At 40.5% G+C, this 26,173-nt stretch overlaps 1 protein-coding gene across 5 annotated transcripts in view; it reads right to left on the bottom strand.

Annotated features, from left to right (window-relative positions):
• SPAG1 (sperm associated antigen 1) overlaps positions 1-25,916 on the bottom strand; it is a 95,367-nt gene extending 69,451 nt beyond the window's left edge. Inside the window, exons 1-5 of one of the 5 annotated variants that reach the window (XM_073018251.1) lie at positions 25,801-25,901; positions 22,377-22,604; positions 21,226-21,367; positions 16,299-16,458; positions 3,819-3,944 (exon numbers count right to left, since the gene is read on the bottom strand). In XM_073018251.1, coding sequence (XP_072874352.1) covers positions 3,819-3,944; positions 16,299-16,458; positions 21,226-21,365 — 426 coding nt within the window. In that variant the 5' untranslated portion in view covers positions 21,366-21,367; positions 22,377-22,604; positions 25,801-25,901. Of the gene's footprint in view, positions 1-3,818; positions 3,945-16,298; positions 16,459-20,072; positions 20,178-21,225; positions 21,368-22,376; positions 22,967-25,800 lie in introns of those variants that run through there. The other 4 variants (XM_073018253.1, XM_008001218.3, XM_073018252.1 and 1 more) reach the window with 4 other exon arrangements.
• Between the last annotated feature and the right edge of the window lie 257 nt (positions 25,917-26,173).

Genomic DNA, 26,173 nt, shown 5'->3' with positions numbered 1-26,173 from the left:
ATTTATAATAATAAAGTAGGTGCTGATTTGTTTTTAAACTGTTACATATCTTCATTCTCATTAGGCTCAGGGTTGCTAATAGCAATACTAGGAACTATATAAACCACACAAATGAGTACTATGCAGTCCTTACAGGCTCAAAAAGTCTCATTTGATGCTTGCACTTGATTTCCTGCTCATCAAGACAATGTTCTCAATGCTAAGATGATGTTATGGGTTGAATTGTGTCTCCCAAAACAGTATGATGAAGTCCTAACCCCGGTACCTGTGAATGAGACCTTATTTGGAAATAGAGTCTTTGCAATATAATCAAGTGAAGATGAAGTCATTAGGGTGGGCCCTAATCCAGTATGACTGTGTCCCTATAAAAAGAGGAGAAGTTCCAAGAGAAGGAAGCTGGCGGTGTGAAAATGAAAACAGAGCTTAGAGTTGTACCGCTACAAGGCAAGGAAGGCCAGGGCTTCCAAAAGCTGGAAGAGCCAAAGAAGGATCTTCCCTTACAGGTTTTGGAGGCCCTGCCAATACCTTGATTTTGTACTTCTAACCCCTAGAACTGTGAAAGAATACATTTCTGTTGTTTTATGCCAACCACTTCCTGTGGTGTTACAGCAGCCCTAGAAAACTAATACAAGTTGTATCACTTAGTTTCAAAAGGCATTGATGTGAAATCAGGGGTATTTAATATTCATACATGGCTCTCAAATACCTACCTGTGACAAAAAATATCCCCCTTTAGGGATCAAGTAATGGACATGAATTGGCTTGACATTTCAAACTGTGTAGATATATCAAAACATCACATTGTTTTATCACACCATAAATATATGCAAGTGTTATCAATTATAACTGAATAAAGAAGAAAAAAATTTTCAATAAATAAAAAAATGAATGGGGAGCAATAAAAGTCTCAAGACATGGACTTAGTATATGGGATAAAATCTAATGTGTAATATTATATTTGGATATTTTAAGAAGGCAATGCTCTCTGACTTTGAAAGATTGGGACATGTGCCTTCTATGTATTCTCATAACACTGCATATTTACTGTCATAATCCATGGGGCGGCTCAAATTTTTCAGTATCATGACACTCTCACACTCCTCAAAACTATCGGTCATTGGAGTTATACAGATTTTCCAAATATTCACAGATTTCATTATACAATTTTATAAATCACAATTTGTTAATATCCGCATGGAGCTCATCAAAAAAGACTTTCAGGTATGTTAAATAAAATTTATAGGAGGTCAGTGATTTGGACTAAGCTCCTGCACTAGGCCCCAACAGACTAAAATGTAGTCACTGGTGCTAAAGTTCCATATCACCAAACCAAAATTAACTTGCTTATCTGACTAGAGAAATCAAAAGACATATATAATAACCAAATTTCTGCTTTAACCCTTATAAGGAAAATAACCTGTTGTTAAATAGTCTACTTTTTGTATTCCTTGTCCCTGCTCAAGCTACCTTATAAAAACCAGCTGTTCTGCCATGGCCATTGGAACACATTTTCTAAATTTTTAGAGGAGATGTCATCCTGATTCACGAATTGTTAATATAAGCCAATTAAATCTTGAAATTTGTTATAATGTTGTCCTTTGACACGTATCCCCCTCCAGGGCTATTTTCTGTCACAAGCAGAAATTTGAGAAACACATAATATCTAAATTATTAGATATTATTATATTATACTAAATATTTAATACCTAAAGTCCTAATTTGCACTTTGTTTTTAGAGACAGGGTCTTGCTCTGTTGCCCAGACTGGAGTACAGTGGTGTCATCATGGCTCACTGCAGCCTTGACCTCCAGGGCTCAAGCAATCCTCTTACCTCAGTCTCCTGAGTAGCTAGAACTACAACTACAGGCATGTGCCACCACACCACACTAATGAAAAAAAAAAAAGTTTTGTAGAGATGGGGTCGCACTCTGTTACCCAGGCCTCGAACTCCTGGACTCAAGTGATCCACCCGCCTTGGCCTCCCAAAGTGCTGGGATTACAGGCCTGAGCCACTGCCCCACTTGCCTGGACCTAATTTGCACTTGAAAGCTCAGATTTGCTTACTAGCAACAAATACTGTGAGTTGTTTTCCTTAAAGTGACAGGCCTCCTTCATTCACTTTCAACAAAATTGTTGCTGAAATCCCAAGTCTGAATAATGACAGTTTGTCAACCATTATTTCAAGTAGAAACAGTGTTCCAGGAAAACGTGGCTATGCATCATATCATAACCATCATATTTCACTATGCAGGGAAGTGCTTTCTGCATACTTCTCACTTTGTCACACAAAATACTAAAAGGACATGTCCTAGAAGTTCAAGATCTAACAAAGTAAATATTCTATTATTTTATTAAAGGTATTTTTAAGTAATATTGGAATTTGTTTTTACTGTATGTACAGTGTGGTGCCTGCCTTGCTTCATGTTAAAGCAACCGCAGCTTTATCCTCAGGGCAAATGCCAACACGGTGACAAGGACAAAGCACTAGTATTATTTTCAAAATAGCACTGACTTTCTGGATCCCCTGGAAGAATCTCGGGGACTTTAAGGGCTTCCTAGACCATACTTTGAGAACTACTGTACCACTAGTCCGTCCACCCCATTGCTCCTTCAGCAATGCTTATTCATTGTTATATTTTCAGGGCACAGTCTTAGTACACAAGGACTATTCTTTTTTTTTTTTTTTCCCGAGACAGAGGAGATGATCTCAGCTCGCTGCAACCTCCATCTCCTGGGTTCAAACAATTCTCGTGCCTCAGCCTCCCAGGAAGCTGGGATTACAGTTACATGCCACCACGCTTGGCTAATGTTTTTGCATTTTTAGTAGAGATGGGGTTTCACCATGTTGGCCAGGCTGGTCTTGAACTCCTGGCCTCAAGTAATCCATCCATCTCAGCCTCCCAAAGTGCTGGGATTACAGGCGTGAGCCACCGTGCCCAACCGACTATTCAATAAATACAATTTCATGGACTGCAGACAGTGGCATCCTCACCAGATTACTGTACACCTCAGTTACGTACGTAATTCCTAATGAGGAGTAAAAAGATCCAGGAAGGTAAATTATCAGTGAGCAGAGTGATGAAGAGCCATGGATGTTTTTTAAATAAAACTGATTCAAAGAAAAGATGAGAATCACAAGAATGAGTTAACCTAGAAATGAAAAGACTTGAGGAGTCATCTGAGAAAGTACAAGGTCAGATGGATGCCAGGAAACCCAGTTTCAATCTAAAGTTAAATAGAATGGGCCTGGAACTTCAACAGGTCCCTTCTGTGTGGAGCCCATGGATTAAAAAGGAGAGGTCTATGTGACAAAATAGGGACCAACCACATAGAAATGGGAATAAGGGGAAGAACACATGCACTAAATAGAGGAATGACACTTATAAGTACTGAAAGTATCTGTTTACTGTTTTAAATCCATAATTAAATTATGTAATATGATATTCCTCTGTAGCCCTACTAGATATATATATATATATATATAATTGTTCCCTGAAATTTTCACACACTGAATCAGACCTTTTGCTCTCATCAAAATTGGACAGAAGAGACAGGGCGTATATTTAAAAAAAAAGACTAAAGGCAGTAAATAAGCCCAAGATGCAAGACTTCAAAGGAAAAAACTGTTTCATTTTGATCTCCAAGTAATGAGATACAGCCTAGTAAAGAAGGTGATGGTTCCCAGCCAACTGAACAAACTCCCCAACTCTCCTAGAGGACATCACACATAGGCTGCTCCGATTCAACTGAGATTGCCCCTTAATAAACAGCAACAATCCTCTCCCACTACCACCCACAAAGATATCAAAAAGGCCTACCTTGCCAACATGAAGACAGCTGTTTGAACCACGAACTGGAGGCAAATTATCTTTCATTGCTGGAAATGTCTCGGTTTCATGAAAGTGCATTTTATCTTCTTCTTTTTTAATTTCCGATACCCAACTCTGAGAATAGAGAAAAAGGCAAATATACAGTTTGAAATAATTATAACCAAGCATAAGAAAGAACTATAGCTGATCCTTGAACAATGAAAGTTTGAACTGCATGGGTCTACTTATATGTGGATTTTTTTCAGTCAAAATATTGGAAAAATATTTGGAGATTTGTGACAGTTTGAAAAAACTCACAGATGAATTAGAAATATCAAAAAATTAAGATAAAGTTAGGTATTTCATGAATGCGTAAAATATATGTAGATACTAGCTTAGTTTATCATTTACTACAATAAAGTATACACAAGTTATAAAAAGTTAAAATTTATCAAAACTTACCCACACAACTTACAGACCATAAATAGCACCATTCACAGTAAAGAGAAATGTAAAAAAAAAGACATAAAGATGCAGTATTAAATCATAACTGCATAAAACTGACTGTATTACACACTACAATACATAATAATTTCACAGCCACCTCCTGTTGCTGTTGTTGTAAGCTTTAAGTTACAAGTATCTGCTTAAAATGCCTTGTGACACTAGTCATCTCTGCAGAAGCAGTTTGTCTCTAGTAAACTGCATCTTGCCATAAAAAGTGATCTCTCACAGTTCTCACATATTTTTATGATGTTTAGTGCAACACTGTAAACCTTAAATAACACCATGGGACCCATACGAAGTGTCACTAGTGATGCTGGAAGTGCTCCCAAGAAGCCAAGAAAACACATGATATTACAAAAGAAAAAGTTGAATTGCTTGATATGTGCCAGAGATTAAGATCTGGCATAAGCTACAGTTGCAGTTGCCCACCATTTCAAAATAAATGAATCCAGAATGAGGACCACTGAAAAAAAAAGAAAGAAAAGAAAAAAGAGGGAGAGGAGAGGGAGAGGAAAGGGGGAGGGAAAGGGAGAGAGCAAAAGGGAGGGGGAGAGGGAGGGGGAGGGGGAAAAGAAGAGGGAGGAGAGGAGAGGAGAGGAGAGGAGAGGAGAGGGAAATTTATGAGGCCATCATTGCATCACTGCGGCTACACCATCAGGTCAAAGACTTTGCACTTCTTGTGAAATGCCTTTTTATCTTGTATTGAAAAGGCAGCCTTCATGTGGGTGCAAGATTGATGTAAGGAAGACATTCCTGGCTGGGTGTGGTAGCTCACTCCTGTAATGCCAGCACTTTGGAAGGCCGAAGCGGGCAGATCACTTGATGTCAGGAGTTCCAGACCAGCCTGGCCAACGTGGTGAAACCCCATCTCTACTAAAAATACAAAATTAGCCAGGCTTGGTGGCGGGCGCCTGTAATCCTAGCTACCGGGGAGTCTGAGGCAGAAGAATTGCTTGAACTCAGGAGGCGGAGGTTGCAGTGAGCCGAGATGGCACCACTGCACCCCAGCCTGGGCGACAGAGCAAGACTCAGTCTCAAAAAAAAAAAAAAAAAAGAGAAAAAGACATTCCTATAGATTCTAATATGATTCCAGAAAAAGCAAAGTCACTATATGACAACTTAAAGCAAAAGAAGATGATGAACCTATAAAGCTGAAGAATTGAATGCCAGCAAAGGATGGTTTGAATTTTAGAAAAAGGTTTGGCTTTTAAAATGTCAAGAGAACAGGAGAAGCAGCTTCTCCCAACCAAAAGGCAGCAGACAAGTTTCCAGGTGCCATTGAGAAAATCACTAAAGAGAAAGAATATCTGTCTGAGCAGGTTTTTAATGCAGACAAAAGTGCTGTATTCTAGGGGGAAAAAAAAGCCACAAAGGATATTTATTAGTAAGGAACAAAAGCAAGCACCAGGATTTAAGGCAGGAAGGGAAAGGGAAACTCAACTATTTTGTGCAAACGCAGTTGGGTTTATGATCAGGACTGACTTTATCTGTAAAGCTGCTAACCCTCAAGCCTTGAGGGGAAAAGATAGGTATCAGCTGCCAGTCTTTTGACTGTACAGCAAGAAAGCCTATTCAAGAACCCTTTTTCTGTACTGGTTCCATCAATGCTTTGTTCCTGAAGTCAGGATGTACCTTGCCACTAAGGGACATGTTGGACAATGTCCCAGGCCACCCAGAACCCCATGAGTTCAAGACCAAAGGGGTCAAGTGGTCTACTTACCCCAAAACAACGTCTCTAATTCAACCTCTAGATCAGGGGGTCACAAAGATCTTTAAGAACTTGACTGCATGCCAGCCAGGCATGGTGGCTCACGGCGGGTGGATCACGAGGTCAGGAAATTGAGACCATCCTGGCTAACATGGTGAAACCCCATCTCTACTAAAAATACAAAAAAAAATTAGCCGGGCGTGGTGGTGGGCACTTATAGTCCCAGCTACTCGGGAGGCTGAGGCAGAAGAATGGGGTGAACCTGGGTGGCGGAGCTTGCAGTGAGCCACTGCACTCCAGGCTGGGTGACAGAGCAAGACTCCGTCTCAAAAAAAAAAAAAAAAAGAACTTCACTGCATGCCCTACTCTATGGAAAGGACTGTCAACACTACAGAAGAGAACCCTGATAGAACATCATGAACGTCTAGAAGGATTACACCATTAAAAATGCCATCATTATTATAGAAAAAGCCATTAAGCCAGGAGTGGTGGCACATGCACCTGTAGCCCCAGTTACTCAGGAGGCTGAGGCAGGAGGATCACTTGAGCCCAAGAGTTGTAGGCTATACTGTGTGCTAGGACCCTGCCTGTGAGTAGCCATTGCATTCCAGCCCAGGCAACATGGCAAGATCCCATCTCTAAGAAAAAAAAAAAAAAAAACAGCCATGAAATAATAAATCCATGCTAGAAAAAAACTGTCCAGATGTTGTCCAGGATTTCATAGGATTTACAATAGAGCAAATCAAGGAAATCATAAAAGAGATTATGAATATGCCAAAAAAAAGTTGGGGGTGAAGTGTTTCAAGATATAGATGTTGGAGAAATTCAAGTGCTAACGCCACACCACAGTAATTAACAGAAGATGACTTCATGAAGGTAAGTGCTTCTGAACCAGTGCCAGACAATGAGAAGACACAGAAGAAGCAATGCCAGAAAATAAACTAACATTAGACAATGTGGCAGAAGGGCTCCGATTACTCAAGACTGTTTTTGACTTCTTTCACAACATCTATCTTCTGTGATACGGGGACTAAAACTAAAGCAAACGGTAGAAGAAGGATTGGTACCACATAGTAACATTTTTAGAGAAATGAAAAAGCAAAAGACAGAAATTATGATTGATTTCTATAAAGTTACACCAGTACACCTGCCTCCCATGCCTCTCCTGCCTCTCCTTTCATCTCCTCCACCTATTCCATCTCTGCTACCCTTGAGACAGCAAAACCAACCCCTCCTGTGCCTCCTCCTCCTCAACCTACTTAATGTGATGATGAGGAGGATGAAGACCTTTATGATGATCCACTTCCACTTAATGCATAGAAAATGTATCTTCTCTTCCTTAGGATTTTCCTAATAATATTTTCTTTTCTCTAGCTTACTTTATTGTACGAATACAGTATATAATCTATATAACATACAAAATATATGTTAATCAACTGTTTATGTTATTAGTAAGGCTTTCAGTCAACAAAAGACTATCAGTAGTTAAGTTCTGGGGGAGTCAAAAGTTGTAAGTAGATTTTTGACTGTAAAGGGAGCCAGTGCCCCTAACTCCTTGTGTTGTTCAAGAGTCAACTATATTTATCATAGTTTCCTATGAGTCAATTTTTTAGACAATGTGATCTTGCCATCCTCACTATCTGGAACATACTTCGTACCTTTTATTTTAAATTGTGGTAAATATGCATAACATAATAAAATTGGCAATCTTAACAGTTTTTAAGTCTACAGTTCAGTCTTGTTAAGTATATATACATTGTTGTTGCCCTTCCTACTTTTATTTATCTTGCAAGACCTTATTCATCATTCTTTTCAGCAAGATTTCCCAGAACTTCCTAGTTGGGCTAAAAGTGCTTCTCCTCCATAATACATTAGCATAAATATTTAAAAATCATCTATTGTTAGTCTCTCTTCTTGCACTGTAAATTCCTTGAGGGCAGGGCCTATGTCTTAATTTCATCTTTGTGATTCAGTGTCTGACATATAGTAGGTTCTTAATGTTTATTAAATTGTCACAGGTGCCAGAAAAAAAATTGAGTAAGATATTTATTATCCGTGAAATAGTATTACTTATTATTCAGAAAAGATGTATTGAGAGTTCTAATATTTGTTAGACACTTAAAAGCACTGGGATACAGCAAAAAAACAAAAACAAAAACAAAACTATATTATCTGTCCTATCTGTATATAGAAGGCAGGGAGGGTGAAAAAGGGCAAAGAGGAGAAATATGAGAAGAAAAAGAAAAGCAATAAGGTTAGAATGGTAAAAGATAAGAGGAAGATTTATAGAGGAGGAAGGGAGCAAGAAAGAATGGAGAAAAGGGGACAAGTGACAAAGTATGAAAGAAAGGCAAGTGAAAAGGAGACTAACTTGCGAAGTGACCAACAGGAGTTCTAGACCAGCCTGGGCAACATAGCAAGACCCATGTCTCTACAAAAAAAATTAGCTGAGTGTGGTGGTGAATGCCTATAATCCCAGCTACTTGGGAGAATAAGGAGGATCACTTGAGCCCAAGAGTTCAAGGCTGCAGCGAGCTATTATTGTGCCACTGCACTCCAGCCTGGGTGACAGGGCAAGACCCCATCTCCAAAAAAAACAAAAAAAAAGTGGTCAAGAAGAGCAAAAACACACAATGGGGAAAAACATAGGCTCTTCAACTAAAATCAAGCTGTCTACATCCTGAAAACAAGGCCAAAAAGTCTGGACATAAAGTGCTATTTTTGACTGGTAGATTAATTACCATATTTTTGAGCTCGAGCCAATAAAATGAGAAGGCTGAAAGTTTAAAAAGCAGCATTATAAGTTACAGAATGCATATACCTCAACATTGTTTTTAGATGTTTTAAAATCGTTTTTAACCCCTGAAAAATATAAATAAAATAAAGTAAACAAAAAAACTGGTTCTCCAGAATCTGTGAGATACATATATTTTATATATATATGCACACACACACACATATATACACATACACACACATACATATATATATATACACACACACACATATATATTTATTTATTTATTTATTTATTTTTCTTTATTTTAGGCAGAGTCTAGCTCTGACTCCCAGGATGGAGTACAATAGTGCCATCTTTGCTCACTACAACCTCCACCTCCTGGGTTCAACTGATTCTCATGCCTCAGCCTCCTGAGTAGCTGGGATTACAGGCATGCACCACCACACCTGGCTGATTGTTTGTATTTTTAGTAGAGACAGGGTTTCACCATGTTGGCCAGGGTGGTCTCGAACTCCTGACCTTAGGTGATCCGCCCTCCTCGGCCTACCAAACTGCTGGGATTACAGGCATGAGCCACTCATGCCCAGCCCAAAAATAATTTCTTTTATTTATTTATTTATTTATTTATTTATTTATTTATTTATTATTATTATACTTTAAGTTGTAGGGTACATGTGCATAACGTGCAGGTTTGTTACATATGTATACTTGTGCCATGTTGGTGTGCTGCACCCATCAACTCGTCATTTACATCAGGTATAACTCCCAATGCAATCCCTCCCCCCTCCCCCCTCCCCACGATAGGCCCCAGTGTGTGATGTTCCCCTTCCCGAGTCCAAGTGATCTCATTGTTCAGTTCCCACCTATGAGTGAGAACATGCGGTGTTTGGTTTTCTGTTCTTGTGATAGTTTGCTAAGAATGATGGTTTCCAGCTGCATCCATGTCCCCACAAAGGACACAAACTCATCCTTTTTTATGGCTGCATAGTATTCCATGGTGTATATGTGCCACATTTTCTTAGTCCAATCTGTCACTGATGGACATTTGGGTTGATTCCAAGTCTTTGCTATTGTGAATAGTGCTGCAATAAACATACGTGTGCATGTGTCTTTATAGCAGCATAATTTATAATCCTTTGGGTATATACCCAGTAATGGGATGGCTGGGTCATATGGTACATCTAGTTCTAGATCCTTGAGGAATCGCCATACTGTTTTCCATAATGGTTGAACTAGTTTACAATCCCACCAACAGTGTAAAAGTGTTCCTATTTCTCCACATCCTCTCCAGCACCTGTTGTTTCCTGACTTTTGAATGATCGCCATTCTAACTGGTGTGAGATGGTATCTCATTGTGGTTTGATTTGCATTTCTCTGATGGCCAGTGATGATGAGCAAAAAATAATTTCTTAAGCAAAATGAAACTGAAGAAACTCTGAGAAAATATAAGTAGATATGTATCTGGTGGAGAGAAAACCTTCCTAACTATAAAAGCTGATGAAAAGATCTTAAAGAATAAAATTAAGAGGATAGTATAAAAATTTAAAAAAATAAAAAACACCACACACAACATTTAAAAGGTAAACAACAAGCTAGAGGAAAATTTACAATATACAGTACAGAACTCTTACAAAACAATGAGAAATACATTAATAGAAAAAATGCAGAAATTAGCTGGGCGCGGTGGCATGTGCCTGTAATCCCAACTACTCGGGAGGCTGAGGTAGGAGAATCACCTGAACCAGGGAGGCACAGGACAGTGATTATTGAAAGAAAGGGGAACAAATGAGGTAAACCCTACATTTGCTCCAACTCACTGTCTGCAGTTTCCAGGCTGCAGCACGGTAAAAGTACCCAAACAGAACCCTGTGGTCTTGCTGAATTCAGCAGACAAAGTTTGGACGTTAGGGAGACCAAGACTGTGAGGTTTCAGGGGAAAAAAATACCAGAGAGGAGGAAGCTGTACAGAAAGAGAGCTCTAAAGATAACCTGAACAGCCTTGTATCTATTTGAAAAATGGAATTCACAGTTAAAATCTTTCCTACAAAGAAAACCCCAGGCCTATACAGTGTCAACAGTGAATTGAAAACATTTAAGAAAGAAATAATACCAATTATATACCAACTTTTTTAGAAAACAGAAGAGGAGACAATACTTCCCAACTCCTTCTATGAGGCCAGCATTACCCTGCTACCAAAACCAGGCAATGGCATTACAGGAAAATAAAACTATTGACCAATATCTCTCATGATCATAGACACAAAAACCTTCACAGAATTTTAGCAAATCAAATCCAGGAATATATTTGTAAAAGATATATCATGACCAAGCAGAGTTTATCCTGGAATGTAAGGTTGGTATAATATTTGAAAACAATCTACATAATTTACCTTATTAACAGACTACAAAGAAAATCATCTGTTCATCTCAATAAATGCAGAAAAAGCATTTCACCAAATTTAAAACCCATTCATGATAAAAATTCTCATCAAACAAGGAACAGAAGAAAACTTCAACTTGATAAAGGGCATCTACACAAAATTTAAAGCTCACATTATATTTCATAGTGAAAGTCAAAATGATTTCCCTGTAAGACTGGGAAATAGGCAAGGATATCTGCTCTTACCGCTTCTACTAAACTGGAGGTTCTAGCCAGTTCGATAAGGCAAGTAAAATAAATAAATAAATAAATGGCAGACTGGAAAAGAAGCAAATCTCTCATTTTTCACAGATGGCATGATCCTGCAGGTAGAAAATCCAATGAATCTACAAAAACATTCCTAGAACGAATCCATGAATTTAACAAAATTGCAGGATATGAAGTCAATATGAAAAAGCAATTAGATAAATATAAACTTGTACAATTAAAAATTGAAATTAAAATTAGGTATCTGGAGTAGTCAAACTTACAGGAACAGCAATAGAATGGTGGTTGCTAGGGGATAGGGGAGTGGGGAAAATGGGGAGTTGTTTAATGAGTATAGCGTTTGTTTTGCAGGATGAAAAAGTTCTGAAGAGTGGTTGCACAACCATGTGAACATGCTTAACACTACTGAACTGTACACTTAAAACTGGTAAAGATAATACATTTCATGTAATATGTATTTCACTATAATGAAAAAAACAAACTTTCATAACTGAGGTGACAGGATGAGCAAAACATTGAAAATCCAAAAATATTAACATTTATAATAGCAAGAGCTACATGTAATGCTTAGGAATAAGTTTAGCAAAACTATGCAAGAACTATATACTGAAAACTATAAGACATTGCTGTAAAAAAAAAAAATTGAAGACTTAAATGAATGGAGAAATACACAATGTTCATGGATCCGAAACCTCAGTATTAAGATGTCAGTTCTTCCAAAATTGATCCATAAATTCAACACAATCCCAACTCAAACACAAGCAAGTTATTTTATAATAAGCAAAAGACCTAAAATAGCCAAAACAACTTTTAAAAAGAACAAAGGTGGAAGATTTGCACTACCACCAGCCTCTTTTTTTTTCCAGCCTTTTATTACAGTAAAATTTCAAGAGTTACTGTAAAACTATTGCAATCAAGACAAGAAGGTAATAAAGATGGACATTTAATATAATGAAACATGCTACTATGGACAGACTGCCTATGGGGTAGCCTTGCTTATCAAGGAGTATAAAATAAATAAATAAATATAAAAATTAAAATAATGCAACAGAATTGAGGGAGTCAGAAATAGACGTGCACATAAGATCAACTGATTCTTTTTTTTTTTTTTGAGACAGTCTTGCTCTGTCTTCTAGTCTGGAGTTCAGTGGCACCATCTCAGCTCTCTGCAACCTCTGCTTCCTGGGTTCAAGCAATTCTTGTGCCTCAGCCTCCTGAGTAGCTGGGACTACAGGCACATGCCACCATGCTCAGCTAATTTTTGGTATTTAGTAGAGATGGGGTTTTGCCACGTTGGCCAGGCTGGTCTTGAACTCCTGACCTCAGGTGATCCACCCACCTCAGCCTCCCAAAGTGCTGGATTACAGGCGTGAGCCACTGTGCTCAGCCCAGTTGATTTTTTTAAAAAAGATTTTTTAGAGATGAGGTCTTGCTGTGTTGTCCAGCCTAGAGTTAAACAGCTATTCACAGGCTTGGTAATACTGCACCATAGCCTAAAACTCCTGGGCTCAAGTGATCTCCTTGTCTCAGCCTCCAGAGAAACTGGGACTACAGGCATGCACCACCACACCCAGTTTTGGTCAACTGAGTTTTGACAATGGTACCAAGAAATTTAAAGATAATATTTTATTAAACGATGCTTGAATACTTTTTGTTCAAACACCAATACAAAAATTAAAACTGATTATAGACTTAGATATAAGACTTAAAACTATAAACTTTCTAGGAGAAAAATTAGAGGTCCTGGATTAAACAAAGATTTCTTAGATAAAACACAAAAGCCCAAACAATAAAGAAAAGATTTCATCAAAAGTTAAAACTTGTACTCTTCCAAAGATACTGTTAAAAAAAAAATGAACAGAGGCTGGGCTTGGTGGCTCACACCTGTAATCCCAGCACTTTGGAGGGCCAAGACAGGCAGATCACCTGAGGTTGGGAGTTTGAGACCAGCCTGACCAACATGGAGAAACCCCATCTCTACTAAAAATACAAAATTAGCCGGGCGTGGTGGCACATGCCTGTAATCCCAGCTATTCAGAAAGCTGAGGCAGGAGAATTGCTTGAACCTGGGAGGCAGAGGTTGCGATGATCTGAGATTGTGCCATTGCACTCCAGCCTGGGCAACAAGAGCGAAACTCTGTCTCAAAATAAATAAATAAATAAATAAGTAAGAAAAGAAAAGATGGCTGGGCATGGTGGCTCATGCCAGTAATCCCAGCACTTTGAGGGGCCAAAGCAGCCCAAGTATTCAAGACTAGCCTGGACAACATAGTGAAGCCCTGTCTCTACAAACAATTAAAAAAAAAAAAAAAAAGCCAAGCATGGTGGTGCACACCTGTGGTCCCAGCTACTCTGTAGGCTGAAGTGGCAGAATTGCTTGAGTCTGGGAGATCAAGGCTGCAGTGAGTCATGATGGTATCACTGCACTCTAGCCTGGGCAACAAAGCAATGTATCTGATAAAGAACAAGTATTTCGTAACTCAATAAGAACACAATGCAATTTTGTTTTTTAATGGGCAAAGGATGTAAAGACACTTCACAATAGAAGTTAACATGAAAAGACACTCAATGTCATTAGTCATTAGAGATACGCAAATTAAAACCACAATGAGATACCTGGTAGAGTGGCTAAAACTAACAAAACTGACAATACTATGTGCTGACCAGGATATAAGGCAGGTGGAAATTTTATATATTGCTGTCAGGATTGCACAATGGTACAGCCACTTTGGAAAACATTTTGGCAGTTGAAACATAGTATATTTAGGGCTCAGTATTATCTAGGTTTTAGGCATCCACTGGGGGTCTTATCAAAGGTAAGTGGGTAAACAAACTGTAGGATATTCATACAATTCAATACTACTCAGCAACTCAGAGGAATGAACTATAGACACAAGCAACCACATAGATGAATCTCAGAAGCATTATGTAAGTGAAAGAAGACACACAGGAACGACAACATACTGTATGATTACATTTACACACAAGTCTAGAAAACGCAAAACTATGCTGACAGTTCAGTGGTTGCCAAAGCCCAGGCAGTGGGGTCTGCACTGACCACAAATGGGCAAGAGAAAAGTTTTAGTGGTGATGGAAATGTTCGGTATCATATACATTTGTCAAAACTCAGTGAAATGTACACTATAAAGTTGGTAGTTTTTATGGAATATAAATTTTACCTCAATAAAGCTCATTAAAAGAAATCTGTAAATTTAAGTGACAGATCCATGAAAGATAACTCAACTTTACTAGTAATCAAAAAATATACTACAATAGTCCTCCCCTTATCTGTAATTTTGCCTTCTGTGGTTTGAGTTACCCACAGTCAACTGCAGTCCAAAAATCGGTGAGTACAATACAGTAAAATATTTTGAGAGAAAGAGAGCTCATATACACATAACTCTTACAACAGTATGTTGTTATAATTGTTCTGTTTTTTTAGTTATTGTTCATCTTTTACTGTGCCTAATTTATAAGTTAAATTTTATCATAGACATGCATATAGAGGAAAAAACACGGTATATTTAGGCTTCAGTACTATCTGCAGTTTTAGGCATCTACTGGGGGTCTTGGAAAGTATGCCCCAAAGATAAGAAGGGACTATGGTACTACCATTTTTTCAACTATTTAATTGACTAAAAATGATTACAGTATCCAATAAAGAGTACCTAAAAATGGGCATTTTTTTTTTTTTAAATAAAGAAACCAGGTCTCTCTGTATTGTCTAGGCTGGCCCCAAACTCTTGGGTTCAAGCAATCCTCCCTGAGTAACTGGGACTATAGGCACACACCACTGCACCTGGCTTGGGCATTCTTATACACTGTTGGGGTTGATGCATGAAGGTACAACTTTTCTGAGAACATACGTTTGAAAAGCCTTAAAAACATTCAAACCCTTTGGTCAAACAATTTAAATTTTTTCTCTCTCTCTTGCTTTTTGTTGTTAGACAGGGTCTCACTCTGTCACCCAGGCCAGAGTGCAATGACACCATCACAGCTCACGGCAGCCTCAATCTCTCAGGATAAAGCGATCCTCCTGTCTCAGCCTCCTGAATGGCTGGGACTACAGGCATATGCCACCATGTCCAGCTAAGTTGTGTATTTTTGTAGAGACAGCTCTGACTATGTTGCCCAGGCTGGTCTCCTGGCCTGAAGTGATCCTTCTGACTCAGCCGCCCAAAGTACTGGGATTACAGATGGTGTGAGCAACCACACCTGACCAAGCAATTTGAATTCTAATAATTTATCCTGAGGAAATAATCAGGGAGGTGCAAAAAATAGGCCAGGCACGGTGGCTCATGCCTGTAATCCCAGCACTTTGGGAGGCTGAGGTGGGCGGATCACCTGAGATCAGGAGTTCGAGAAGTCTGGCCAACATGGTGAAACCCCATCTCTACTAAAAATACAAAAATTAGCCAGGCATGGTGGCATGTGCCTGTAATCCCAGCTACTGGGGAGGCTGAGGCAGGAGAATCACTTGAACCCAGGAGGTAGAGGTTGCAGTGAGCCGAGGTCACACCACTGCACTCCAGCCTAGGCGACAAAGCGAGACTCCATCTCAAAAAAAAAAAAAAAAAAAAAAATTACAAACAAACATGTTTATTCAGCACTATTTATTGAAGATGATTAAATTATAGGTTTTTTAATAGGATGGAATATTATTCAGCTAATTTAAATGCACACATGTATGGATGTGTACACATGTATGGACTTGCACACACACACAAATTTGCAATGTTCCCCTGGGTGTAAAAAGCGACCAATCCTGCCTAATTGACACTAGAAGCCCTTTACGGACAAACAAGAAGCCTAGGATTTCAGATAAGTAAAGTAAACACATATATAATGTCTCAACAATATCTGTGGAAAATTGGTATTACTCTATACCTTTATATCATTATCAATTTTTTCCCATTCTTCAGCTGTAAAACTGGCTGCTGTTGCTGCTGGTTTATCTTTCCTCAAAGCTCTACTTTCAGGGGCCAAGGCTTCAAGGTGCTTTTCACAAAATTCTGTAAGTTCAGGATAATATCCTTCCTCGCCAGACCTTAAAAATAAATAAATAAGTTTTAGAGTTAGCACCTTATTTAGGATCATCTAGACCAGTGGTTTGCAGGCTGGGTTCCATGGTGCCCTAACGTTCTGTGGAGATCTCAAGGGCTGCTTCCCAGTCTCTTTCCTCAACCTGCACAGTCTCCATTTTTACCCATTAATCTACGGAATGATACAATGAAGAAAAAAAAGGAACTCCAAAGGAACCAATTTTCATCACACACTTTAAAAATTGGATAAGGGTGAGTGCGGCGGGGTGGTCCCTAGCACCGTGGAGAAAGTGGGGCTGCTCCGCGGAGTTGGCGTGGGTTGTGGGTTCATCCCGGCACCACCACGTGAATGGGTTCCTTTAAGATCACTCTGAGGTCTGACCCGCGGCTGGCATAAAAAGTACTCTGTTCCTGAAAGTACACCTCTCACAGCAGTCTTATAGTTTGCAACAGAAGAATTTCAAAATTTCAAGTTCCTGCTCCAAGAAGTGCAATTATTATCAATGATGGAATATTAATAAATCCCGTACAGACTGCTGGAAATGTTTTTCTAAAACATGGTTCAGAACTGCGAATTATTCCTAGAGTCGTGATGGAAGTTGTTAATATTGGCTGCTTGGAACATACAGTTACCTTTCAGAATAAATATTGGTATTTTTTGTTGCCATAAAATTGAAATCAGGCATTTAACACACGATGAAAACACCAAGGGTCAATGAATAATGAGACTCATCTGTCCCTTTTTGTTGTCTGTACTCTTCATGTGAAGAGGGAATGCATATGAATTAAGCGTAATAGTGTCACAGAACATTGCTACCTCACACACAAACAGGTAGTTCATTTGGGGTAAATGGATTATCCAACTATTTTATAACTGGGCATTTCTGATAATTTTTGGAAAACATTTGAAACATTAAAATTTACTGAATCTTACATATTTGTATGAGTTAAAAATATAAAAAGAATTATGGATCATGGATGGCAATTTGTTTGATAGCATCTGGTTTGCAGACTCATAGTTTGATTTTTAATTAAATATATAGCTTATGATGAAGTCAATAAACATATCAATGAACAGTTAACTATATTACATTTTTATCAGGCTGGGCGCTGTGGCTCAGGCCTGTATTCCCAGCACTTTGGGAGGCCGAGGCAGGCGGATCACTCGAGGTCAGGAGTTCGAGAACAGCCTGGCCAACATGGCGAAACGGACTCTCTACTAAAAGTACAAAAATTAGCCAGGCAAGGCAGCGAGCGCCTGTAATCCTAGCTACGTGGGAGGCTGAGGCAGGAGAATCGCTTGACCCAGAAGGCAGAGGTTGCAGTGAGCCAAGATCACGCCACTGTACTCCAGTCTGGGTGACAGGGAGAGACTGTCCCAAAAAAAAAAAAAAAATTGTCATTTACTTTTTTTTAAGTTTCAAATCTCATGTATCATATAAATTTCAGTTTAATATCAACCAAAGAAACAAAACTTTAGCAAAAATGGAATGATATTTTCTCTTCAACATATGTATGTTCATATGTTCATTTTGTACATGATATTAAACTCATAAAGTCAGTATTAGAGACTGGCAGAAAGATAATTTGGACTTCCTTTTCAACAAGGATTTTCTGTTCATAGTTAAATTTTTTTTTTCAAAGAGGTAGGAAGAAAATGGCAGATAAACAGCTTAAACAAAACACCCTGAAATTCAACCACTCAAGGAACAGAATTCTTTCCTTAGAGAGTTAAATGGAGATATCTGTTCCTTTTATTTTAAGGAAAATCAGTCTTTTCCCATTCTTTTGTAGGTCTGTTCATTCTTACATTTCTAGAAAAATATAAATAAATTTCATTTCCCACTTTGGGAGGCCGAGGCGGGCGGATCACAAGGTCAGGAGATCGAGACCACGGTGAAACCCCGTCTCTACTAAAAATACAAAAAATTAGCCGGGCGCGGTTGTGGGCACCTGTAGTCCCAGCTACTTGGGAGGCTGAGCCGGGAGAATGGCTGGAACCCGGGAGGCGGAGCTTGCAGTGAGCCAAGATCGGGCCACTGCACTCCAGCCTGGGCGACAGAGCGAGACTCCATCTCAAAAAAAAAAAAAAATCATTTCCAAATTAAATTTTAAAAAACAATTCCAAGTTCAATATATTATCACTGAATTAGGCTATTCATAGAATTTCTTGGAACCAACATTATTATAACTGTAGCTTTCCAACTGTTTCATCCAATAAACTTTTCATTTTTATTTATCCATCCTTGACCAAGTATACATGATAATATTCTGCTAAAAAAGGGAAAACAATTGATATTACTGATTTTTCACTTTCCATCAGCGTCTGGCTGGGGACCAACAGGGAAGACAGGAAGCTAAAGGTGATGAAAGAGAAAAAGGAAAGAACCCAGCGATAAGGAATAGGGATAGAGGAAATAAAGAATCACCACAGAGCAAAAGGAATTCTAGATTCCTGGAAAGTAGCTCATGCTCCACAAGTGTCTTCTGCAATAGAACTCTGGTCTCTAAATAAAAATAGCTCAAGAGATCCAAAGAGGCCCCAGCACTTTGGGAGGCCAAAGCAGGAGGACTGCTCAAGTCCAGGAGTTTGACATCAGCCTCGACAACATAGTGAGATCCAGTCTTAAAAAAAAAAACACACCAAAAAAAAAGAAAGAAAGAAAGAAAGAGAGAGAGAGAGAGAGAGAGAGAGAGGAAGGAAGGAAGGAAGGAAGGAAGGAAGGAAGGAAGGAAGGAAGGAAGGAAGGAAGGAAGGAAGGAAGGAAGGAAAAAAGAAAAATCCAAAAGAGGTGTCACAGGTTGGTACTCCTCAGGACAGTGTTCTTGAAGTGGGTTCCTTGAACACCTGCATATCAATCAGCCAGCTCCACTGGTAAATCATATGTTCCCTGGCCCTTCCCCAGATTTTTTGAAGCAGAATTGCTGGGAATAGGGTCCTCAAATATGCATTTTTAACAATCACATTTGATGTATATTCAGTGGGACAGTCACTAGGATGGGGCTCTACCCTGAAAAGGTCCTGATTCCCTGCCTTCTGGTATTACCTTCAGGCCTCCCCGCCACCCTCCATGTGATCAGCGTGTGGTGGGTCACCCTCCTTTGTTGTCAGGTGATATGAAGTGGGAAAGTGCCACCAGCCTAGGTTGGTGAGATAAGCTTATCTCCTAATAGCTTTTTTTTTTTTTTTTTTTTTAATTTTTTGAGACTGTCACCCAGGCTGGAGTGCAGTGGCACAACCAGAGATCACTATAGCCTCCAAGGCCAAAGCAATCCTCCCACCTCAGCCTTCTGAGTAGCTGGGATTACAGGTCGAGATAATTTTTGTATTTTTTGTAGAGACAGGATTTTACCCTGTTGCTCAGGCTGGTCTTGAACTCCTGAGCTCAAATGATCCACCTGCTTCGGCCTCCCAAAATGCTAGTGTAGCAGGCATGAGCCATCACACCCCACCCTAATGGCTGCTTTCACAGCTACTTTACCTTCTCCTAGAAAATGTAGAGAAGCCAAGAAAAATGCCCTCCTGGATACTAATTAGCCTAAGTCTCATGCTGACAGTAGACCTAGGTGAAACTCTCCAAACTAACCATAGGATCAAAACCACTATTTTGGGACCTACCATGCATGGGCAAAAACAACAATCTCAATATTTGAGAATTTTCTTCAGTATTTCTTGTAGGCAGCAAGCCACCCAGGTGCTGAGGCAAGAGACTGACGGCACGAGCTATTCCAGTGTAATAAAATATATAAAATAAAAATAGTTATACTAGATATAGATCATAGATATGATTATATATGAATATCATTAATCATTAGTTTGTAGCAATTCCTCTTTATTCCAATATTATAATACTCCTCACTTTACAATCATAACCTAGGAAAAACCAGGCCATACAGAGATTGGAGCTGAGGGGACATAGTGAGAAGTGACCAGAAGACAAGAGTGCGAGCCTTCTGTTATGCCCTGGCAGGGCCGCCAGAGAGCTCCTTGCTCTAGCGGTAATGCCAGCATCTGGGAAGATGCCTGTTGCCAAGCGGACTGTGGTTTAGCGGTAGCGTCAGTGTCAAGGAAAAACACCCGATACTTAGCAGACCAGGAAAGGGAGTCTCCCTTTCCCCAGGAGAGTTTAGAGAAGACTCTACTCCTCCACCTCTTGTGGAGGGCACCTCTTGTGGAGGGCCTGACATCAGTTATCCGGAGGCCTAACCATCTCCCTGTGATGCTGTGCTTCAGTGGTCACGCTCCTAGTCCGCCTTCATGTTGCATCCTGTACACCTGGCTCTGCCTTTTAGATAGCAGTAGCAAATTAGTGAAAGTACTAAAAGTCTCTGATATGCAGAAATAAAGACGTAAGTTGTCTCTCTCTCTCTCTCTCCTCCCTTTCTCTCTGTCTCAGATGCCAGGCAGGGAAAGGCCCCCTGTCCAGTGGACATGTGACCACATGACCTTACCTATCATTGGAGATGGCTCACACTCCTTACCCTGCCCCTTTGGCTTGTATCTAATAAATATCAGTGCAGCCTGGCATTCGGGGCCACTACTGGTCTCTGCGTCTTGGTGGTAGTGGTCCCCCAGGCCCAGTTGCCTTTTCTTTTATCTCTGTCTTGTGTCTTTATTTCTACAATCTCTTGTCTCCGCACACGGGGAGAAAAACCCACTGACCCTGTGGGGCTGGACCCTACAATTTCTAACGTAGCTTTTACCTTTAGAAGGCAACAACAGGATAATTAAAACGGTCATACTAAAACATGAAATGATTTTAAATGCTTACCTGAGCACGCAAAGAATTTTTTCCAGATGTTTAACATCTGAACATTTTTCAATGTATTTGAAATCCAGATGTTCAATGGGAATTTTAAATGTTTTTGTTGTTCCAAAGCCCCACAGTGATGGATAATCTTTGGTGGTCATAGCTGAAATACAATATTTAAAAGTTATTAATCTAATGTATAAATAATACTCAATTTGGATAGTAGTAACCATGTAGGTACTTGTTTGTATTTTTTGAAGTTTTTAAATTTTTTTTGTGGAGACAGGGTCTCCCTATGTTGCCCAGGCTGGTATCTAACTTCTGGCCTCAAGCAATCCTCCTGCTTCAGGCTCCCAAAGTGCTGGCATTACAAGCATGAGCCATTGCACCTATCCCACCTAGGTGTTCCTGGACCAAACTGAGGGTTGGCCTGCTAGTTTCTGTGGCCCAATAATGAGATGCAGATGAACTGAGGAGGAAGAGAGTATTTATTTCTGCAACTGGTTACAGGGAGAAGGCCTGGAAATTATCGCCAGACCAACTCAAAATGACAAAGTTTTCCAGAGCTTATATACCTTCTAAGCTATATGTCCATGTGTAACTGTGCATTCATCTAAAGACATAAGTGATTAACTTCTTTTAATGTATAACTAAGGTCTGAGTCCTGAAGACCTTCCTCTGGGGTCTCAGTAAATTTACTTAATTTAAATGGGTCCAGGTGCTGGGGCGATTACCCTTATCTTGTCTCCTGCTAAATTACGGAGGTTTGGGGAGTTCCTTCAGACCCCCCATAAACTTATTTGTGGAGGTCTGGGGAGTTTCTTCAGACCCACAATAAAACTTGTTTAATCCTAAATGGGTCCTGTTAAAAATTCCTTTGCTATTTTGTCATGCTTTAAGGCCCAGGGAAGGCCTAGGCAAAACTCTTGGTGGGCTTTTGTTACATCTCAGCCTTTGTCTAAGGGCACTGGCTTTTAATATTTAACTTAACCCCCCAGTCAGTACTGAAACCGTTGTTATGGAGGCCTGTGTTAGTGAGACCTGGCCTGCCACATAGGTACTTCTGTATAAAAGGAGGTGGAGTGTTTTGTTTGTTTTTGATTTTGAGATGGTGTCACTCTGTCACCCAGGCTGAAATGCAGTGGTGCAATCGTGGGCCACTGCAGCCTGACCTTCTGGACTCGGTGATCCTTCCACCTCAGACTCCTGAGTAGCTGGGACTACAGGCACGTGCCACCACTCCCAGCTAATTTCTCTTAGATTTTTTTGTAGAGATGGGGTTTCACCATGTTCCCCAGGCTGGTCTCGAACTCCTGGGCTCAAGTGATCCTCCTGCCTTGGCCTCCCAAAGCGCTGGGATTACAGGTGTCAGCCATTCTACCCAGCCCTTCTAGGTACTTCTGTAGGAAAAGAAGGTAGAGGGTTTTTTCCATGGAGGAAGTCTACTAATTTTGAATTCTCTGTCCCTGATAACAACAGTTAACATTTATGGAGTTAAATTACTATGGGCCATACATGGATTACCTCACTTAATCTTTACTTAAGCAAAGCTGGAATACAATGACAGAGGAGGTTGTGGTGCCAAAACTGCTTTTTAAGATTTTTCTAATGTTAATTTTGAATGACCTTCTGCTAGTTTAGCTGTCTGTTAACATCCCATTCTTTGTGATTCACCACAAACATAAATAATAACATCCTTTCTGTAACTTGCCTTAACACAATCCTTTTTCCCACCCCCTGCCTCCTTCTTCTCCCCACCACACAATGAACTATGTTCTAAGGGCACTAAGGGCACTCTGTACATACCTCTCTCTCTCTTTTTTTTTTTTTTTTTTTTTTTTTTGAGAGAGAGTCTTGCTTTGTCACCCAGGCTGGAGTGCAGTGACACAATCCCGGCTTACTGCCACCTCCTCCTCCTGGGTTCAAGCGATTCTCCTGCTTCAGCCTCTCGAGTAGCTGGCATTACAGGTGTGGGCCACCACGCCCAACTAATTTTTGTATTTTTAGTAGAGATAGGTGGTCTTGAACTCTTGACCTCAAGTGATCTGCCTGCCTTGGCCTCTCAAAGTGCTGGGATCACAGGTGTGAGCTACCGTGCTGGGCTCTGTACTTACCTCTCTCAGCGCACATATTTGCATTATGTTTATTTGCCTTCCCTTCTAGATTGTGAAAGAGCTTACTTTATTTATCCTCATAGCTCCAGGGCTAACATAATAAGTAGTGCCTAGGCCGGGCGCGGTGGCTCAAGCCTGTAATCCCAGCACTTTGGGAGGCCGAGACGGGCGGATCACGAGGTCAGGAGATCGAGACCATCCTGGCGAACACGGTGAAACCCCGTCTCTACTAAAAATACAAAAAACTAGCTGGGCGAGGTGGCGGGCGCCTGTAGTCCCAGCTACTCCGGAGGCTGAGGCAGGAGAATGGCGTAAACCCGGGAGGCGGAGCTTGCAGTGAGCTGAGATCCGGCCACTGCACTCCAGCCTGGGCGACAGAGCCAGACTCTGTCTCAAAAAAAAAAAAAAAAAAAAAAAAAAATAAGTAGTGCCTATACCCCTTCAGAAACGTTCACTAAATTTAATTGAATTGGGAATAAGGAGGCCTTAAAGAAGTTCACTTTAAAGATATTGCTGCTAATGATAATGATAATAATAGCAACAAATATATAGTTATTAATGTATGCTAGGCACCATTCTCAGTACTTTACATATATTACTTCATTTAATCCCTCAATTACTATATCGGGTACATTTTATTTTAAGTGACATTAGTAATAACAGTTAACATTTATGGAGCTAAATTACCATGTGCCATAGATGATCTCACCTAATCTTCAAAACCTCTCTCATAAAGGATATTAATAATTATTCCTATTTTATAAATGAGCAAGTCGACAAGTGAACTAAAGATAAGAGTCTCAGTAGGCTAACTACAGAGCCTACATACTTAACCACTGTACCAGTGATTTTCAAACGGCAGGTAGCAACCCATAAATAAATTTAGTGAGTTGCAATTAACATTGTTTTATAATGAGATGGAATACAATAAAAAATGGACTACCTGACATATAATATTAAAGTAAATATTGCTTTATAAAAACTTTTACTTCATGTCTACATAAATGGAAATCATGTATATATATAAATGCACGAGGTTATCAAGTAAACTATATTTCTTATTGTGGGTCACTGTCAAAGGTTAAAAAAAAACCCACTGTACTTGGGCAATAATTTTAAAAACAAGAAGTAGCAACGGGTCTAATTCATAGAAATATTTCTTTCAACCCTCTGGGAGTCTGTTCATATATCAGACCACTGCAGAAAAGGATGACACTGTCCACTTCTCCAAATTCCTGCCGGCTTTGACTTAGGTATAAGATACAGACGACAGTTCTTAGGCTTCAGGATGAGACCTAGCTGATAAATTAGATGTGGCTTTCACCCCATACTTGCAGGGCCTATTGATGAATGGCTCCCATGACAAGGATAACCTTAAGGGTAGAAGTTACAGGAAAGCAACATGAAGAACTTGTAAATTATTAATGCTGCCCAGAATAGAATGGGTTGCCTTAGGAGGATTTTTCCAAAGAATGGGGGATCTATGGTGGGAGAGATATAAGCATCTAATGGGATTAAAATAGATTACCTTGAATTGAAGGTATTTTGCAACCCCTGAGATTTTATGATTTCAATAAAATGTGATTAAAAACACATGAAATGATAGAGCCATCTCTTACCTAATCAAATGAATTTCATTCTGAACACCGTTTTAACATTTCTGAGAATTTTTTTTTTTAAAGACTAATCAAGCGCAGTAGTGAGAAGGGGAGAAAGAGTACAACAAGGAGTTGGATCTATAACTGAACAATTAAGCGAGAGAATTCACTACCTTTGGACCAAGTCTCTCTGAGAATCCTTTTTGAAAATTACCTTTTTTTTTTCTTTTCTTTCTGTAGGATACACCTCAAGACTACTGAATATCCATCTCAAGTTCCAAAAACCAAGTTATACAATACTATAGAACTCTTCCACCTCTGTTTGCAAAGTCTGTCTCTGATTGGGAAAACCTTCGGTCCCAGCTGGATTTACAGCTTAGTAATACCTCCAGTTCAAACTGCTGGGGCCTACTAACGCGAAAAGCTGGGTCTCTCCCACCGAGGCACCCTCTTTCCTGCATCCGCAGGGCCGAGCGCCCCCTGCAGTCGGGGACCGAAAAGAAACGGCATCCTCCCGCCGTGGCAACGGTTTCTATGTATAGCGGCGCCAGGACCCGCCGGGACCGGGGAGCCCCACAGTCCAGCCGCAACGGTCTCAGTTGGTTCCCCAGTCCCTGGCTTGGGTCACCAGGGCTGACTGCGATAGTGGACCCGGGAACTCCAGCGTTGCCACCGCGCCCCGACACCCGCCACCGTCCCCCGCGGCCTGGAAAGCCCCGTGTGTTCCCCGGCCCTGAAGGACGTCCACCCCATGGCTCCCTCTCCCTCGCGGCCCACCGCCCCTTCGCCTCCCCGCCTCGACCTCTCACCCCTGCTCCGGGAAGTAAGGACTGAGATGCGACAGGTCCTCTATTCCCGGCCGGCAGGTACACACAGGCACTCACCTGGTTCTCAGCGCGCCGCCTCAGAGAGGTCGCGGCCGCCGCACAGACTCTGGCTGCGCTGCAGGTGCTGAGGGAGGGGCTCGTCGCCCGGCCCGAGCCAAAGGCGACAGGCTGACGGCCGGGGCGGGGACTAGGCCTCTGCCACGCCCCGACCCGCCTTCCAGCAGATCCGCCCACCGGCCCCATGTTCACCTTCCCCGCCTTCACTGGCAGAGGGCCATTTGGGCGTAAGACCTGGTGTGAGATGTCCCCTTGCTCTTGTTTGAGTTTCAATTTGTTGTAGAGAGTTAAAACGCTGGAATCGGCTGGGCCCAGAGGGCTCAGGCCTGTAATCCTAGCACTTTGGGAGGCCAAGGCAGGAGGATAGCTTGAG

The sequence above is a fragment of the Chlorocebus sabaeus genome, chromosome 8 (genome assembly GCF_047675955.1).
Source record: "Chlorocebus sabaeus isolate Y175 chromosome 8, mChlSab1.0.hap1, whole genome shotgun sequence".
NCBI classification, from domain to species: Eukaryota; Metazoa; Chordata; class Mammalia; order Primates; family Cercopithecidae; genus Chlorocebus; species Chlorocebus sabaeus.
The sequence above is the reverse complement of the archived record's forward strand: the minus strand, read 5'-3'. Positions and strand labels throughout refer to the sequence as shown.